An 11,088-nucleotide genomic window follows, 5' to 3' on the forward strand; every position below is an offset into this window, starting at 1 on the left:
AAAAAAAAAAAAAAAAAAAAAAAGTGTCCAAGGAGACCACAGACGGCTTTGGGTCTCCTAGAGCCAAGTGGTAGGCGGTTGTGAGCTGCCTGGTGCGCATGCTGGGACCTGAACCTGGGTCTCTGCAAGTCTTAAGCCCTAAGCCAGGTCTCTACTCCTCCCCTCTGTTCCTCCCCTCTCCCCAAGACAGGTTTTCTCCATGTAGCCCTGGCTGTCTGAGACAGAACTCAATCTGCAGTCTAGGCTGACTCAAGAGATTCACCTGCCTCTGCTTCCCACGTGCTAGGAGTGTGGGCTTGTGCCACCATCACCCAGCTAAGCCCATGTTTTTAATAGGCGTTTATATTACCTGCCCATTTTTCTTGTTCCTATTTTTTGTTTGTTTGTTTGGGTGGTTCTGGGCATCAAACCCAGACTCATGGATGGTAGCTCTACCACTGAGCTATACCTGTAGCTCATTTTTTAATCATAATATTGCAATTATACTTGACATTCCATTACTATCTTGAAGTATTGACAGGAAAATTCAAGATCAGATGGACATGCTGGCCCTCCCTCCATCCCAGCCCTCGAGAGGCAGAAGCAGGCTAAATGTGCAGCTTACTGGTAATGCATTCTATCAGTCTGGTGCCTGCCAGGTTTACATAGCAGTAAAGCCAAGCCAGCCAGGATTACATGAGACCCAATCTCAAACCAAACGCAAAATCACCTTTCTTTCCAGCAAAGGATCTGTCAGCCCTGTAACTGGTTTTCAGGATCCAGTCATCTGACTTGTTGCTTCTGACCTTCACAGCTCCTAGGTACACAAGAACACTTGCTGCAGTCAGAAGGCTAGAGAATTTAAGGCTAGTCTGGGTCACATAAAAAACTCTGTCTCAGGAAAAAAGGAGGGGTGGGTATGGGGTGAAAGACAGGAGTGTTGATGGCCCAGCACTTAGGAGGACTCACTGCTCTTGGGGAGGACCGCACTGCAATCCCAGTACCACATGGCTCATGGCCATCTCTATCTCCAGTTCTGAGATACCCAAAGTCTCTTCCGGCCTCCTCAGGCGCAAGGTCAGATCGTGGTGAACACAGACATTCACACATAAACATAAACAAACATCGCTTGGTTTTTTGTTGTTTTTTGAGACAGGGTTTCTCTGCATAGCCCTGGCTGCCTTGAAACTCATTTTGTAGACTGGTTGTCCATGAACTCAGAAATGTGCCTGAGCCTGCCTCCTGAGTACTGGGATCAAAGGTGTGCACCACCAACTGCTCCATATAAATAAATATTTTTAGGAGGGGTGTGTGTGGAGAGGGCTGTAAGATGGCCCAGCAGGTAAAGTGTTTGCTGCACAAGCCCCATGACCTGAGTTTAATTCTCAGAACCCACAAAAAGGTAGAAGGAGAGAACCTGTGGCCTGCAGAAGCCAAAAGCAGGCCTCAGATCTCTGGGAACTGGAGCCACGATCCGTGTCTACGTGGCTCTGAACTGCCACGTAGACACTGGAAATTGAATCCAGGTCCTCTGAAAGAGCAGCCAAGGATTTTAATTATGACGCTCTCTCTCTTGTTAGAAAAAATGAATTCCTGTGTGGTCCTGCATGACTCGAGTATACTAAACTGTGTTGTACTTGGAAACGCCTACTGTCATAACAACATGGAATGGTGAGCCAGACACAGCTAAGCAGTAATTGTATACAAGATCACGTCTTGAAAGTTCATGACTGGTTGTTTTGAGAAACATTTCCATCTTGAGTTCCCATGAAAACAGAACTTCCCATCTCAGAAGGGGTATCCACTGGAGGGCCAGGATCCCCCACTTCTGAGTGCTGCGCCTTCTCCTGCTCGGGTGTCTGCTCTGTACTGCCTTTCATCTGATTCTCTTGATCTTCCAACTCCACAGGTTTATCAGAGGCTGGCCCTGCAGCCTCATCTTCATGTTCATGGACAAAGCTGCAAATCATGTTGGGTCTATAGGAGAAATCATTGTCCTTCATCTGCAGCCATTCTACGCCATCTGATGGGGTCAGGGACAAACAGGACAAAAAGGAGACAGAAGGAGAAAGCTCAGTCAGTACATTTTCCTTTAACTAACAACAAATGTGCCACAAATGGACTATGGCCTACATTGCCAGTGGGGATGTATACTGGTACAACCACTCAGAAGCCAGTATGAAGATGCCTTATGAGAAAGGAGAGCATTGTATGAGCCAGCTATACCACTCGCGGGCACATGGTAGGAAGACCCTAAAGTCCATGCAGCCAGAGACACCTGCACCTCTGTGCTCATGGTTGCACTCTTCACAATAGCCAAGAGACAAAATCATCCTAATGATGAGTCACAGACAACTCTAGGGACATACAGCTTTCAAGTTCCCACCAAGGCATCACTTTCTAAGTATTCACTTTGGGCCAAATATCTCTCATTTGACTGTTTGTTCGTTTGTTTTTCAAAATTGGGTTCCTCTGTGTAGCCCTGGCTGACCTGGAACTCACTCTGTAGACCAGGATGGCCTCGAACTCACAGATCCACCTGCATCTGCCTCCCCAGGGCTGGGTTAAAGGCCCAGACCACTGCAAGGCAATACCCCAACAGCTAGAAAGGGTATCTCTTAACTGGGAGTGGGAGTGCATGCCTGTAAGCCCAGCACTAGAGTGGTGGAAGTAGTAGGACAATCAGAAATTCACCCAGCCTGGCTGTAAGAGATCCCCTCAAAACCCAAAAGTGGTCCATATACAATACACAATGTAAATTTTTTTAGCTATAAATAAGAATTAAATTGACACATGTAGGAAAACAGATACAACCTGCACTCACTATGTGAAACAAAACACGCAGATGAGAAAGACACATCTGACATGCTTTCTTTAATATGTGTATGTAGGACATGAAAGTAGAAAGGGGATGATGAGGGGGGCCACCAGAAAGCAGTGGGAAATCTGGTGGCGCACGCCTTTAATCCCAGCACTTGGGAGGCAGAGGCAGGCGGATTTCTGAGTTCAAGGCCAGCCTGGTCTACAGAGTGAGTTCCAGGACAGCAGGGCTACACAGAGAAACCCTGTCTCGACCTCCCTCATACCCCCCACAAAAACAAGCAAAAGGAAGACAAAGGAAGCCTGCCCTCCCGAGGCCTGGGGACAGGCATGAGCCACCCGTCCAGTGTAGTGCTCAATTTTAATAGACCACAAGCTTATCCACTTGTCGAGTAGCTGACTCTGGTCTTGAACTCATGATCTTCAACTGCCTGCCCCAACTCCCCAAATCACTGGGACTTCGAGCACATGCTACCACATCCCTCTAGTACTAGGCACCAATCCCAGGGCCTCTCACGTTAGTGCCCTTGACCACTTAGCTACATTCTCTTCAGAGGGTGGGGTAAACAAATCTATGTCCTCCCTTCAGAGGGTGGGGTGAACAAACCTATGTCCTCCTCCCCTTCTTTCTTCTCGGTCAGAAGAGTCCTCGTCATGCTGAGCTTCTTCATCGTGTGGCATTTGTACTTCAGCACCGTCTTATCATTCCCTTCTGGATCCACTAGGGCATAAAATGATCTTATTATACTGTTTCCTGCCATCAGCTGTGGAGGGAGTTAAGTCTCAACTCCTTCCTATGGGAATAGCACAGGAAGCTCACACTGTAATTGATCACTCCTGTTCCACATGCAAAGAAATGGCAGATAACACTGACATTTGAAAGCATAACAGGTCTCAGACACAACAGCTGTAAGGACATGTCAACACAGAGATTAAAGCAACAACGTAGGGCTCCTAACATGGGAAAGAGGCTCAGGAGTTGGCCTGTAGGGCAGCGTGCCTACAATGCCATCACCCAAATGAAGGAACAGAATCAAATGCCCTACTTGAAGCTCAAGGCTTGAGTGGAGATGTTCTCAATTAGATAAGCCTGGGGGAAAAAAGAAAACTGTTAAATATTGTTTCTAAAACAACTTTTAGAAGACTGTGGGTCCAGACAGGTTAGAGAATAAAACGCTGGACCGAAGATGGGAAACACCAGAAAGTTCCCCACCCCACTCTGCCAAGGGTTGGCAAAGTTAGCTGAAGATGACGCACTCCACTCTGACTCTCCTCCTCCCATCTCCTCCTTTCATGTACTCTTTGGGTTGGGCAATTGTGGCTAGGGCCTTACAAGTGCTAAGCAAATGTTCTAGAGGGGAGCTAAACCCCAGCCTCTTCTTAAATCTACTTCTCTCCCCAGCTCATCAATCTACTCTAGATATAAAATGTGCAGACATCATGGCCTATACACACAAAGACATACATAAAGAACACACTGTGGCATGTTCTTAGTGAATTCAGTCCAGTGAAGAACATCTAAGACAGGTAGGGTCGCTCAGAGGGTCAGGACAGGAGGATCCAAGTCTGAAGGCAGCCAGGAAGAGAATGTGCACAGCTCCTTTGCTATGTTCGATCCCCACCATCACCACGAGAAAATGAATGTGAGCCCCTAAGCCAAGGCCAAACCCAAACCCTGACCCTGCCACTTACACTCACTCCCGTGTGAATCTGAAAGTGTTAGTGGCCCATGGGCTTCAGTTTTTCCAGTATGAATGAACATGGAAGTGGTACTCATCCTGACCTTGGGAGGCTAAGACTAGTAGAACTGCACATGATGTCCAGCCTGGGCTACACAGTCAATGCCAGCCCACCCCGTGCTGACACTGCTTCCAAACAAACAAAAAGTATCTTGCTCAATGAACTGTGGTAGGGACTGAAGTCATATTTCTAGGCAAGCTAAACCCCAGCCTTGAGTCTAAAAAAAAATATATGTAATATAAAATTAGGAAGAGGAAAGTAAACCATCAAATCCAAAACAGTGGTTACTTCTGAAGACAGAGGAAGGCTCGGGACTGAGCCCCTGTGACAGGGACTTCTCTGAGGTACTTGGGACTGAGCCCCTGTGATGGGGGTTTCTCTGAGGTGCTTGGGACTGAGCCCCTGTGATGGGGACTTCTCTGAGGTACTTGGGACTGAGCCCCTGTGATGGGGACTTCTCTGAGGTGCTGCAGATTGAGCACAGATTTCCCATGCTGCACAGCACTCTACCATTAAGCTGGGCAGTCTCTGCGTGTAGTTCAGTCAGGCCTGGATTGGGAGTCAGGCTCACAATCCTCCCAAATAGCTGGGACCCTAAGCCTGTGCCACCAGACCTAGCCCTGTAGCACTAAACTTATCCCAGGTCAATGACAAGATGGGAGGATTTGACACAATTAGACAGTGGGTACATGATACTTGGTTTGTTTCTCTCTTTGTAAGTTTATGCATTTAATGTATGAGTGCTCTGCTGCATATACATCCACAGGCCAGCAGAGGGCATCAGATCCCGTTACAGATGGTTGTGAGCCACCATGTTGTTGCTGGGCATTAAACTCAGGACCTCTGGAAGAGCAGTCAGTGCTCTTAACCACTGAGCCATCTCTCCAGCCCCTAGTTTTGTTTTGCTTTTTAAAATACATTTATATATATATATATATATATATATATATATATATATATATATATATATGTTTATATGTGTACAGGAATGCCACAGTACATGTGTGGAGGTCAGAGGGCAACTTATAACAGTCCTTCACCCTGTGGGCCCCAGGGATTGAACTCATGCTGTCAGGCCTGGCACCAAGCAGTTTTACTCACTGAGCCGTCTCAGCAGCCTGAGGTGTTTATTTTTACTATTAGGTTTTTGAGACAGGGTCTCACCATAATGCTGGCTGGCCTGGAAACCATTATGTAGACCAGGCTAGCCTCAAATCCACCAGCCCTACCTTTCAAATGCTGGGATTAAAGGTATATACTACCATGCCCAGCCTGAGCTATTTATTTTTAATATTACATATTTTTAAAATAATTTTTTATTAATGTGTATGCCCGTCTGCATGTGAGACTGTGCCCTCTGAGACCAGATCCCCTGGAGATGGTGTCACAGGCAATTATGAGTCTCCCAACATGGGTACTGGGAACTAAACTCCAGTCCTCTGGAAAGAAAAAACCAAGCTGTGTTCTTAACTGCTGAGCCATCTCTTCATCCCCTAATATTTACTATATACATTTATATCTAAAGTTAGGCATAGTGGTGTATGACTACAATCCCAGCACTGTGGAGGCATAAGGATTGTGAGTTCAAAGCTAGCCTGAGCTGGGCAGTAGTGGCGCATGCCTTTAATGCCAGTGCTTGGGAGGCAGAGGCAGGCGGATTTCTAAGTTTGAGCCAGCCTGGTCTACAGAGTAAGTTCCAGGAAAGCCAGGAGCTAAACAGAGAAACCCTGTCTAGAAACAAACAAACAAAAAACCAAACAAACAAAAAGCTAGCCTGAGCTACAGCTTGACATGATAAGGAACAACAAAAAAACAAAATAAAAAACAAAAGACAAACCAAACAGTATGTCTGGAATAATCTAGAGAAAAAGTTTGTCTTACCCCGTTCAACACCTTCTTCAAATATAACACAGGTCCCTAGAGTATCTGTGGGAGAACGAAGGGAGTCAGGAAAGGCGGCAGTACATATCTGAGAACCATGTGAAAGAGAGGTTTTTGTGTCAGGTACATCCTACCTTCATATTCCCCAGCAAACACATAGCTGTCCACTTGCAGGATAGGCCTCTCTGTGTCAATTCCCTACAACAGATTAAAAGACAAAACCCACGATCATTAAAAAAAATTGCAATTGTGGGGCTGGAGAGATGGCTCAGTGGTTAAGAGCACTGACTGCTCTTCCAGAGGTCCTGAGTTCAATTCCTAGCAACCACACAGTGGCTCACAATCATCAATAATGGTATCTGATGTCCTCTTCTGGTGTGTCTGAAGACAGCTACAGTGTACTCATACACGTAAAATAAATAAATCTTTTTTAAAAATGCCCTTGGAACTGGGCAGGATGTGGTAGGGCGCATCTTTAATCCCAGCACTCAGAAGGCAGAGGCAGGAAGCTCTCTGTGAGTTCAAGGCCAGCCTGGTCTACAGAGCCAGTTCTAGGACAGCCAGAGCTACACAGAGAAACTCTGTTTCAAAAAACACAAACAAAACAAAATTAAAAATGCCCTTGGGCTAGGTGTGATGGGCCATGCCTTTAATCCCAGGCAGAGAAGGAGGTCATCAGTGAGTTTGACACCAGTCTAGTTTATGTAGCAAGATCAGGGCCAGCCCAACCTACATGTGAGACCCTGTCTCAAAAAACAACAACAACAAACTCAAAGGCTATCAAGATTGCTTAGTAGGTGGGGTGCTTGCCATCAAACCTGCCGACCTGAGTTCAATCCCCAGAAATCACATGGTGGAAGCAAAAAACCAACCCCTACAAGCTGTAACCTGATCTGCACTGGGCCTCTATCACACATACACAATTAAATGAGATAAATGTAATTAAAAAAAAAAAGTAATGGCTTTAATATGCTGGGTGTGATGGCACACACCTATAATCTCAAAATTCAAGAAGTAGAAGAATCATGAGTTCAAGAACAGCCTTAGTCACAAATCAAGTTCAAGGATTACACTGCTCTTGTCAGGGACTACTGCAGAAGAGGAAGGGGGGGTAATATGATCGAGTACATTACATGCATGTATAAGAGTATCAGAGGGAAAGCGATTATGTACATTTCATATCTTCTTTCTGTCCTTTCTTTGATTTTTGTTGCTACTTTTGTTTTGGTTGGGTTTTGACACAGGGTTTCTCTCTGCAGCCCTGGCTGCCCTAGAACTTGCTCTGTAGACCAGCCTAGCCTCTGCTTCTGAAGTGTTGGGATGAAAGGCGTGCATTACTTCTGGTTTTCCATTTTATTTCTAAAGGTTTACTTTCATTTGTGTGTATGAGTTTATGTGTACCAGAGGCATAGATGCCTGTGAAGGCCAGAGGGTGTTGGAGGCCCTGGAACTGGAGTTACGTGAGGCTCTGAGCCACCTAAAGTGAGCACTGTGAACTGAATCAGGGTCTTTCTTCTCAAAGAGGAGGAAGCCCTCTGTTAAGCTGAACTATCACCAGGCGTGGTGGTGCACACCTTCAGCCTCAGCTCAGGAGGCAGAGGTAGGCAGATCTCTGTGAGCTCAAGGCTTTTCTAGTCTACAGAGCTAGTTCTAGGACAGCCAGGACTACACAGAGAAACCCTGTCTCAAAAAAACAAAAACAAAACTAAGTTTATATCTCTATCTCTAGTCCCAGGAACATATTTCTGTAAAATTCCAAATCATGGACAAATATGAAATTAATGACTCCTGCATACTCCCAGGATGATACAGAATCCCACATCATCCCTGAATACACTGGATGAAAGACAACCATGAGGCATCCCTCTCATTAACGCTGTCTCCCTCTCCTCAGCCTAAACACGTCTCCTCCCATTGACGCCCCTGCCTGGAAGTTTGTGCTTCTCACCTCAGAAGTACTAGTTACCACAGAGAAGGCTCCCTTCTGCCCCATATCAGTTTCTTAGCAGGTAACTTCCCCTTATCGAGTTTAGTTGTTCTGCTTGTCCCCTCCCAGGTCGCTCATTTTCTCCTGAAGTTACCTTGGATTTTAGGAAAGACAGATCAATACACAGCTTTCTGACAAGGGACCTGAACTTAACGCCAAACAACAGTAAGCTCTGAAAGACCACTCACCAAATAAGGGCAATTACCCATGGCAGGATGTAAAGGTGGACTCCAGAGCAGGAACAGTAATAATATCATGACAACCATTCTGCCCCTCCCCCTTGGGTGACAGTGGTTTTTGTAATTTCTCTAGAACCCCTTACAGAACCAGAACCAAAATGGTAATCAACTGGACCACAGGTCTAGTCAAGATCACCTGTTCTACCTCCACATCCCCTTTTCTAGATAATGTCAAAGTTCTTGTCGGCCCCTTGCAGATTCTCTCTTTCCAACATGGCCAAACTGGTTAAATCTCCCTTATCGGCTATTCATGTTTGGTTTTTGTTTTACAGGGTTTCTTTTCTTTCCTTTTTTTTTTTTTCCTACAGGGTTTCTGTTTCCTGGCTGGCTTGGAATTTACTGTGTAGACCATGCTGGCCTCAGCTCACAGAGATCTGCCTATATGCACTTCCCATGTACTGGACGGGATTAAGAGCATATCCACTATGCCCGCCCGGGTGGACTTTCTGTTGTCGTTTTGAGACACGGTCTCCCTATGGGTCCGTTTGTCTTGGAACTTGGTGTATACACCATACTCCTCATCTCTGACAGTGACTAAGCAGCCAGGCCTTTTCTCTACTCCTATAGAATCCCTCCCTTGTTACCTACTCTTCCGGTATGATCCTGAAGTGTTCAATGCTTGGTACGGTGGAATGAATGGCTCTCTCTTTGTGGACAAGTGTATCACCTTTCAGTCTTGTTTTAACTTTAAGAAAATCTACAACATTCCCCGAATTCTAGGACTCACCAAAATCTTGCATTTATTTTCACATTTGGAGAGAAAGTCTGAATCAATAATTCCTGACAATTCTACCAGAACGAACTGCTCCTGGTGGAAGAAAGCAAAGTTAATACAAGGGACAGGATACAAGAGATGCCCCAGGTTTCTCTGTGAAAACTCGACCTAGTTTCTGGTGGAAACCGGCTCTTCCTAGAATGGGCAGATCGGACCTGGAGCTAGCCCTCCGCGGCTTCTCGTGCTTCTGAGAGCATGCGAGCTGTCTGCGGGCCTCCCCGCCTCCCACCGCCCGCATCCCGGACTCCCTTCCCCACCCGGGGATGGCTCAGCCGAGACCGTGGACGCTGCAGGCCTCTGACCCGCGCTTACAACCTCCTCTATCTCCTCTTCCTCCTCCTCGTCCTCCTCGTCTTCCCAAGCGGAATCCACGGCCGCCGCCATAGCGCGCGGAGACTCCATCGCTGGCCACGCCCCCTGCGGCCGCCATCTTGGGTGCGGGCAGCGGCGTCGCGCCTCCGTCCATGACCACGCGTGACGCACAGGCGCCTCGCCAGAAGGCAAGATGGCGACGCCAGGCCTCCGTAAGGGGGTCCACGTGGAGGCTCGACACGCTCCGAGCTTTGAAGAACGTGGCTCCCAGAGCTCAGGCTACTCTGAACTCAGGAAGTAGCTGAGGATGAGCGTAACCAACTGCCTGCACCTTAAAATACAAAGGCTCGCGTTCATCGTCGGCCGCACCGAAGACTCGGGAGTCAATGGAGGCCTACCCATCATCCCAACAACTAAGCCCGCGGGAGGGAGACGACTAGTGCAAATTCTAGGCCAGAGTGGCTACACAGTTCACACAAACCCAGCTGGGACGCTCCCGAACGTTACCCGGGGGAGACTGGGACAGGAAAGGACACAAGGCAGCGGGCATCTTAAACAAAAAGCGACCTGGAAAACCGTGCACACACACCCACACCACACCCACCCACCCTCCGGAAGTCGTTTTGTATGGGCGACTGAAGATACTGGCGTGTGATTGGCTATCATCCTCAATATGTTAATTAAGAACGTGAATCTGAGTTAGTTTGCAATTCATAAGTATTCCTAATGATTTTTTTTTTGCTGTTGTTTTTTGCAAAATAATATACGAACTCAGCTTCGAAAATGCATGTGTGTGGTACTTTTTAGGAGACTATTACGTGTTTTTTCTTGGAGGGGGCAGAAATGGTGAAGAATGTCACCATTTGTGAAAAAGGCACTGTTTGACGTGACCTGGCAGCGCTTGGGAATGGTAGGGTAAGACTATACTTTCAGGGATCATTTCTATAGTTTGCGACTAGAGAAGTTTCTCTGAATGTGTAGAGCACCCGAAGCCACGAGGAGGAGGCGCAGCGTCCTCTCCTGAGCGGGAAGTCGGTTGTTAGTGTTGCTCTTTGCAACTGCTAAAGCCATTGATGATCGTTCCTAACCCTGCTATGGGTCGGGAGGGAGAGGACGCAGTCTGAGTGGTTTCTATTACATTGGGTTGAAAGTTAGACTAAGTTAACTTGTGGCTTCTGACGCGCAGTTCTAGCGTTAAGATCCAGATGTTGCACAACTAGCCATTGGTGATTTCAGACACCAATTTTCTTAATATTTAGTAATGTACCATTTCTCTCTATAAATGTGGTCCAGAACTGTTTCCAACTTGAGACTTTAGGGTGTGTGCACTACGGCCTGGCTTGACCTACTTTTCT

The 11,088-nt window shown here is 46.8% G+C and overlaps 1 protein-coding gene and 1 non-coding gene across 3 annotated transcripts; one reads left to right on the forward strand and one right to left on the reverse strand.

Moving 5' to 3' along the window:
- Positions 1-1,596: 1,596 nt before the first annotated feature.
- Positions 1,597-10,267, reverse strand: Gtf3c6 (general transcription factor IIIC subunit 6). 2 transcript variants are annotated; one of them, XM_031348075.1, is made up of 6 exons: positions 9,734-10,267; positions 9,374-9,454; positions 6,555-6,618; positions 6,421-6,465; positions 3,407-3,520; positions 1,597-2,002 (listed from the first exon to the last, which is right to left on the reverse strand). In XM_031348075.1, the coding sequence occupies exons 1-6, from the start codon at positions 9,821-9,823 to the stop codon at positions 1,704-1,706; spliced, it is 693 nt and encodes a 230-aa protein (XP_031203935.1). In that variant the 5' UTR covers positions 9,824-10,267; the 3' UTR covers positions 1,597-1,703. The 2 variants fall into 2 exon arrangements, with proteins under 2 accessions (XP_031203935.1, XP_031203936.1); XM_031348076.1 differs by having other exon boundaries at positions 9,737-10,253.
- Positions 10,268-10,650: 383 nt separating this feature from the next.
- On the forward strand, positions 10,651-10,862 carry LOC116075612. The gene has a single exon (XR_004112645.1). It is a non-coding gene; the product is annotated as a small nucleolar RNA U3 (small nucleolar RNA).
- Positions 10,863-11,088: the final 226 nt, after the last annotated feature.

Source organism: Mastomys coucha, unplaced genomic scaffold (assembly GCF_008632895.1).
Source record: "Mastomys coucha isolate ucsf_1 unplaced genomic scaffold, UCSF_Mcou_1 pScaffold3, whole genome shotgun sequence".
Classification (NCBI taxonomy): Eukaryota; Metazoa; Chordata; class Mammalia; order Rodentia; family Muridae; genus Mastomys; species Mastomys coucha.

Coding starts and splice junctions, on each gene's coding strand:
- Gtf3c6 (XM_031348075.1), bottom strand. CDS start 9,823: ATGGAGTCTCCGCGCGCTATGGCGGCGGCCGTGGATTCCGCTTGGGAA. Junction 9,455..9,733: donor AAGAGGAGATAGAGGAGGTT/GTAAGCGCGGGT, acceptor TTCTTCCACCAG/GAGCAGTTCGTTCTGGTAGA. Junction 2,003..3,406: donor AGAAGGGGAGGAGGACATAG/GTTTGTTCACCC, acceptor TGACCCCATCAG/ATGGCGTAGAATGGCTGCAG.